Source organism: Cibotium barometz, chromosome 7 (assembly GCF_041138505.1).
Source record: "Cibotium barometz isolate CiBa-2024 chromosome 7, ASM4113850v1, whole genome shotgun sequence".
Classification (NCBI taxonomy): Eukaryota; Viridiplantae; Streptophyta; class Polypodiopsida; order Cyatheales; family Cibotiaceae; genus Cibotium; species Cibotium barometz.
The window spans coordinates 58,893,983-58,902,063 of record NC_141052.1 but is presented as its reverse complement, the minus strand read 5'-3'; the positions used below and the strand labels follow the sequence as shown (position 1 = coordinate 58,902,063).

The 8,081-nt window shown below is 41.4% G+C and overlaps 1 protein-coding gene across 1 annotated transcript; it reads left to right on the top strand.

The window, feature by feature from the left end:
* The first annotated feature begins 204 nt into the window (after positions 1-204).
* On the top strand, positions 205-2,585 carry LOC147637256 (uncharacterized). Its single transcript, XM_086799913.1, has one exon. It carries the CDS (start codon positions 572-574, stop codon positions 2,426-2,428), a length of 1,857 nt encoding a protein of 618 aa, XP_086656039.1. The 5' UTR covers positions 205-571; the 3' UTR covers positions 2,429-2,585.
* The last annotated feature ends 5,496 nt before the right edge of the window (positions 2,586-8,081 follow it).

Sequence of the window (8,081 nt, the reverse complement as noted above, 5' to 3'; positions counted from 1 at the left end):
TGTGCACCGCCCCACAGTAGCGTTGACAAGTTATTCCAAATGAGATCATTCTCATATTTTTATCTCGGCCTGAGATTGTAATTTTGGAAAATTGGAATTTGAGATGGTAATTTGTGGGAGGGCCGCAGAGCTCGTGTTTCGGAATAATTTGTGCTCCAGGGATCAGTCCCACAGTCCCACTCCCTATCCTGACAGCTTCCTTCAAGCAGAGTGACCATCAATATCACACACACAATATACTGCAACGTTGGTGGAACCCCCTCTGCTAGTGTTTCCCTCCTTCCTGGCTACTCTTGACTCTTCTAAACTGCAGCTTCCTTCTCCATCGCTATCCTACATTCCCCCTTGTTCCCCTGCAGGGGTCGAGTTCTCCTCATTCTTTCATTGTCCTTCACTTCAGAACCATACCTGGCGTTGGCACGATCATGCACCGAATCCCCTTCTAAATCGATTCATGTATAGTTAAGCTTTTGCTACCATGCCTGTTTATCTCTCTAAGTAACCAAAATTGTAGCCTGTCTCCGCGCCCCCGTGCTTTGGAATTCTAGAAGAGTGTTTCTTTACAGACAGTATGGCTCTCCATGAAATGTTTAAACGCTCTGTTAGCCCCTCCAACAAGCAGAAATGGAGCTTGGATGACCTCTTCGTCCCTTCGTCCACCACTTCCCCTTCCAAAATGGAGAGGCTGCAGCAAGAAGCAGCAGAAAGAAGCTGGTCTTCTTGTCTCACCAACAGCTCTTCCAATGCCCTTCATTCCTTAGGCAACCTGTGCAAGCTGAGCAGCCTTTGCGGCATTGTTAGCCCATCTCGCGTTTTATCTTCTCTCTGCGATGATGCGTCCTGCATGCAAGACTTTGCCATGCCAGCAGCAAGAGTAGCAGAAGATGACTACAGTATGAGCAGCATGTGGTCCAGCAGCATGGCTGACCAGCAGTTCTCCGATATGTACAGTATTGACCCCTCTCATTACCTGCAACTTCCTAATGATGATCAAGCGAAACTAATCATATCAGCAGAAGGCGAACCTAGTTGCAACATGTCGCTTGACTCTTTCAATCTTGGCTCAGAGGAGAATTTAGATGGCCTGGCAGCGGTGGTTGGCAAGCATATTCTCTTTGGTGACAGCTCTAGAAGTATGACAGATGCTGGTAACAGCTCTAGAAGCATGACAGATGCTGGTAACAGCTCTAGGAGCATAACTGAAGTTGGTAACAGCTCCAGGAGTACAGAAGGCAGCTCTGTCGGCACTAGGTACAACTATACCACCTCCTCTATGTCTAGGTCTGTTAGTACTAACGCAAGCAACCTGGTGAACGTTCAAGATGTTCTCTCAGCTTTCACTCAGACTCAGGCTCACTTTCTGCCAATCCAAACCATCCCAAGGTCCATGGAAGCAATGCAGGAAAGCAATCTGCTGCTGTCCAAGACAGCATCGTCTTGCTCTAGCTCAAGCGATGTTCCTTTCAAGCTTGATAAGGTAGGGAGCTCTATTAATGAGGGTAACGATAGATCTATGGCAGAGGCAGCAATGGTTGAGAAGAGCGTGATGAACAGCACATGTAACAACAGTAGAACGTTCAGGGGAGTAAGGAAGAGGCCATGGGGGAGGTGGTCGGCAGAGATAAGGGACCGTATAGGGAGGTGCAGGCACTGGCTGGGGACTTTTGATACTGCAGAGGACGCTGCCAAAGCCTATGATGCAGCTGCGAGGAAGCTAAGGGGCGCCAAAGCCAGGACAAATTTCACATTACCCCTTTCGGCATCTCTGCCTTCAGCAACGTTAAGCAATTCTCCTCATCAATCTCAGCAAGAGGCCGCTGCAGGCAACAAATCGTCTCAGAGAGGGAAGCTCTCGAGGTCAAGGTCGGTGCAGCAGCAGACCTGCGCCGCATCTCAACCTGGCCCAGCTTATAGAAGGGGCTCCCAGCTCCCACCCAGGCACAGCAGTGCGCAACAGGTCCAGATAAAGAGTGAATGGTTTCCTAATGATGGAAACTCTGTGCTGGCCGACAACAGCAGCAATGCTGAGTTTAAGCTGCTAGACCTCAAGCCTCCATTACCATTAGGTTTGCATAATTCGCCCATGGGCTCATACAACATTGGCTCTAGCCCTCGTGTGGTGGCCTCTGCTGATGTGCACCTTATCTCGGCCCTTGATTTGAACCAGGGCTTCTTCTCTGCCTGTTCTTCACCAGCGGCTCAGAAGATGAGAACATCATCATCATTCCTTAACTCTCCTTCACCAGCCAGATCGACTAAACCACAACTCCAAAGCTCAGCTGGAACTTCTCCCCAATCAGACATTGCCATGCGACTGTTCCAAACCTCAGCTTTCTCGCCCACCTCAAGCTCCGCCGCCGCACCTTCCGCTTCTTCTTCTTCTCAGCATCAATGGAGTGCCTTCTTCAATGCGTCCTCCTCAAGGTGACCCTCTAAATGTTGTAATTGTAAAGTAAGAGTGATCAGCCAGACTTTTCTTTGAGTGAAGAAAATTAAACCTCTCTGTACCGCTGTAAAGATTCTAAACCGTATCGATTAATTATTCCAATGTTATGCGGGCGACTTTTGCTATTTTTGGAAGGTTATACCTTACCACATAAGTATCGTTTGTGCTTTCTAATGATCGTGTTTCGTGTTATGTAGTTAATACAGACAGCGATTTGGTTGTTGTTTGTTGTTTTGGCCTGCGCAAAGCGTGTGCATGTCCTGTAATCCAAGTTGATTGTAAAATTATGTGTCAGTATCGTCAATACGCTTACAAAGTGGCACTATTGACAATACAATGTGGCACTTTGCGTTGATCTGTTCTTTCTTGCCCCCACATTTTAATTGGATATTCAAAATAATCACTCCAATAGAGAGAGCTATGGAGAGCTATTAACTTGTGGGGTTTGTATCTTGACTTGTGGGGTTTGTAAATTCAGCTTGTCCACTGCTTACAAAGTGACCCATGTTTATAAATGCGGTACCCCTTGTAGTGGTACTTAGCTGTTGGGTGTGTGTGGTGAGTGCATAAACATAAACATAATCAAAAATATAACCATAAACTTAAGCATTAACATAAATATAGAAGCATAAACATAGAGGCATAAACAAAAGCTTTGCATTTAGGGTTAGAGTTTACTTGAAGTGCTAGCTGAAGAGTGGGGATGTCCCAAAGAGTATGTGGCTAGTGAGAATAGAGGCCACACAAGATAGATGGAAGATCTAAGCATAGAACAAATTAGCATAAACATAGAATCATGCAATAAAAGCTTAAACATAGCAACATGCTCCATAAGCAAAAACATAGAAAAAAAAAGCATAAAACCATAAAATAAAAGCTCTTGGTTTAGGATTGGAGCTTATCTCAAGAGGCAACTAAAGAGTGGAGATGCCCTAAAGGGTCTTTACATTAGCTTAAAAAAGATTTTAGTTTAGATTTCATTAATTGAAGTTTAGCACTCTTTCTGCATAGCTCATGAGAGCTCATACATAGCTCATGGTAGCTTATGCATTATGCATTGATCTCATACCTTATGCCAAGAAATAACAAGTATGCTCATGGACAAGTGACTACATGTCAATGAAAAAGAAAAAACATTTGTAACAAAAGTAGTGGGATCTTACATCAAGATATGACCTTACAAGAATCTTCACAACACACAAAACAAAGGCTACAAACCTCGAGGGGTTCACCTAAAAATATGTAAGTATAGCATGTGAGTTCAAATTAAGGGGGTATTTAATTCAAAATTTAAAGGTAAATTTATAGAATTATATTTACAGAAGGGAATTTTTTATTCTATTTAAAAACTTGAAAATCCATAAAGAAAAAGGGGATAATTTTATTCATAAAAAATTCATAGGTAAAGGGTTTTTTAAATACCCCTTAAACACACGTGATACATAGGGTTTCGTAGTAGTGGACCCTCGAAGCAAAATACAATAAGATTTAGTTAGTATTTAATAAAGTTTAGTTAGGTGAAGAGATAAACTAGACATAAAGAAACCCTTGTCTTATTGAAGAGAATGAGAAGTGAGAAAAAAGAATTGAGCGAATAAGAAGAGAAGAAGCAAGTACATGCAGGTGAGTCTATTCCTAACCCTATCTTTTCATTTCTTTCATATGCATGCTTCCCCTTATTTAATAGATGTATGTTTGATGATCATAAGAGAGGGGCTTATGCATAAATGGATAAGAATAGTGAGAGAAATAGAGCAAGTGAGAGGAACAAGAGAGAGATTGGAGAGGAGGAATGGAGAAGAACATTGAAAATATGATTTAAAAACATAGAAGGGAGGCGAACACACTAATATGTTTGTTGAAGAGCAAAGAAGGAAAGAAATGGAATGCAACTAAGATTGTATTTTTGGTTTAGGGTACATAATCTAATTCTTTTCTAGTATACGGCTATCAGCATGGCTATATGCAGGGCTATTTATGTAGCTATAACAATGATAGCCATACATGTAAATCGTGTAGATAACTATGTATAGTGAAAAACCCCCAAAGAAACTTGAGCAAATGGACATTCTCTAAAAGTAATAGGATTAGATTTGTCTAATGTAAGATTTTGTATAGATTCCTATCAATCATGGGGCTTCAACTTTTCCATCATCTGAGAGTTAACCTAGCACCCGTACGAAGTTGGTATGGATGGTTATGCCAAAAGATCCCACGTCCATGTGAGTGATGTGTAACGGATCAATCATGTATTTATGAATCACAAGAAAGCACGTATGGGGGATTATGGTTGATTAGAAGAAATAAGGCATGGAAATTATTTGGTGAGAATATATGTTAATTTTTGCTCCCATGTACACATCTAATCGTTAATTTTTACTCCCATGTACACATATAATTGTGCTATTTATAAAGTCATACCAATTTTATGATTCTTAACCGTAAAATGATTAATTATTCCAATGTTATGTGAGCGACTTTTGCTATTTTTGAAGATTATACCTTACCATATGATTATTATTTGTGCTTTCGAAGCATTAACTGATCGTGTTTTGTCTTATCTAGTTAATACAGACAAACAACGATTTGTTTCTTTTTTTTGCCTGCGCAAAGTGTGTGCATGTCTTGTAATCCAAGCTGATTGTAAAATTATGTGTTAGCTAGGTTACAAGTATCATCAATATGCTTGCAAAGTGGCACTATGCATTGATCTATTCTTTCTTTCTCCCACATTTTAATTGTTTTGATTGGCTATTCAAACGAATCACTCCAATTGGACAAGCGACTACCTTGTGAGATTCGTACCGTAGCTTGTGGGGTTTGTAAATGTGGCTTGTCTACTGCCTACAAAGTGACCTATATATAGCTTGAGTGGTATGAAAAGATGCAGGGGAGAAGAGAGATTGAGCTCTTGTAAGCACACACACACTCACACAAACCCTAGAAGAAAACACACAAGGTGAGAGGCTGAAAAATCTTCTTCTTCTTCACACAACAAAAGAGGTCTAGAAAGAAGATAAAGTGACTAACACACACATAATAGAGAGTATATACAAGCGGTCCATAATGTGAACACGCTAAGTGGAGTGGATAGGTGTGGACTAGTTGATGTAGTCCTCCAGGTGTAGAATCTCTGGCGAAGATATGTTGGTGCCAGCTACCAAACCCACCAATGATATAAATGTCGAACGGTCATGCAGGCACCTCGTGAGTGTTAGCTCATGTTGAGCTTGACATCTTAACACTCCCCCTCAAGCTCAACTCCAGCTCATGAACTCCAAGCATATCTCGAAATCCACTGTCGTGTCGCTACACGCGGACACAGTGTGAAAAACACTGGAGTGCATCATCATCCAGCTTTCTTATTGATCTAGAGAGTCAATGCCCTATTAGTCATTAGTGTCAGCGTCCATAGTATGGATGGTTCAAAAATACGAGATTTTTAGACAATTTTAGCCTATTTTTGATATTTTTGATATTATTTCTTGTAAATATCCTAAAAAGGTGTAGAAAACTTCTAGAATAGGGTGACATGCAAAAAGCAAGTTGCTTTCAACCAGTTTGGGAGATCTCATGCAAAAAGGGAGGGCTTGCGAATTCGCGCGTCCGTGCGATCGCAGTTGACAGGCAGCAAACAGCACTTCGAGTGGGGAAGAAGAAGAAGGAGTGACCTCCTGGGAGAATTCTAACCAAGTGTCCTATGGTTTTACTCCCTTTCGAAGCCAACGGAACCATCAGATTTGTGGTCTGAGCAGCAAAGAAGAAGTTAATGTTTGGTGTGCGTTTTTGGTCTACCGAGGAGCTCTAGGAGATCTAATGCTTGGTGATTGCTTCCGTGTAGTCCCAGACAAGGATTTTGTTTATCTTCACAGGTTCTATCAATACATAGTGCTTTGATTCATTGAGCTTTGCCTTTATCTTGTGTACCTCTTGTCTATTCTTTTTCTTCTCTTCTATCTCCTATTCTCTACTTCCTTCTCTCTCTGATCCCCGGTGGATACGATCTTTCGACTAAAACCCCTCTGACATTGGTGAACCCGACGCATTAGGGGAAGGTTGAGGTCTATAGGGGCCCTTTAAGCTGCCATATTATGATTTTAATGACTTTTTGTTAAAACGTTATGATTCTTTGACTTTAGATACCTTCTTGTTCTTCAAATGGCTAGAAGTTTGAATTTCAAAGTTTCTCGCCAAAATTGAATTTGAAATCGAGCGAGCAAAACTATATCATGACATATCTATGGAAAGAGCTCGACGAGTAGATTCTGGATCTGTAATCTCCAACAAATTTTGAGCTCATATGTAGAAGTTATGGATGTCCGAAATTTTAAAAACTTTCCCCCCCACTTTTTGGAAATGAAAAGTATAAAAAGGCATCTTCTAGAGAATCTTTTGACCACCTTTAATCACCCAACATTTTTGTATACATGGCATCACACGATTGGCTCTTTTCCTTAATAACCTTTTAATCACATGGCATCTTAAAGGGCCCCTATAGACCTCAACCTTCCCCTAATGTGAAAGGTCGTCATCAGAAGGAAAGACAGGATGGGAGAACCTTCAAGCAAAATTTCTAGTGATGTTTTGCAGTAGTTAGTGCAGAATATGTTTTGCAGCAGTTAGTGCAGGATATGAACATGCTTACACGTACAACAAAAACAACAGGTGGATGTTTTGCAGCAATTAGTGCAGAATATGAACATGCTTATGCAGGTACAACAAAAACAACAGGTGATGCAGGCTTTTGCTCAAACAGAAACTGTTGTGATGAATGCTCTGCAAGCAGTAGAGCGTGAGATGAAGTTGTTTAATGGCAGGAATGTATCTGCATATTTGCATACCTATGCTCAAAAGATGGAGTTCTTTGGGGTGGCTCAACTTGCATGGAGCCACTATTTTGTACGGGTCACTGTACATGAATTGAAAGCCCGAGTTACTGAATTGTACATGCAAGATGCTGATTGGGTAGCTTTCAAGAAGACACTCAGGGAAGAATTTTACATTGAAGACCCAGTTTGATTATCCGCAAGACTTTCCAAGAGTGGGTTCTACAACCCAATAAGGGTCTTGTGGTGGCTACAGAGTTATTAAGAGAATTTGAAAGTCGGTTTGAGTAGTTAGATCTTGCAGAACAGCAGGCTTTTGCAAGTTAGAAAATTGAATTGTTTCTACAAGCGGCAGATCCTAAGCTTCAAGAGAAGCTTGATGATTCGTTAGAGGATCAGACTATACAGAGATAGGGCTTAAAACAACAGAGTGGAGACATGTTGAAGCTGTTACTGCACTGGTGAAAAAGCATAGAAGAAGAGAAAGATTGCATGTATCTAGCTTGCCCACTGTTACGGGCAAAACAGTTGATGTATCCAGTAGGCCACCCACTTCTTGGGCTAACCCTATGACTGCACCTATTGTTCCCACTATTAGGGAAGATGTATTAGATGAATTGGTTAAAGGCATGCGAGATCTTCAATTGAAGGTCGCAAAATTGAATGAGAAAGGAAAAGAGGAAAGGGGACGGGCAGTAGCCCCTAAACCAGGGAAAAGATGTATGTGGTGTGATAGTTTGCAGCATGAAAGGAAGGATTGTGCTACTTATCAGGAGGCCTTAGCTCATCTTTTGGAAAGATGGCAAGAT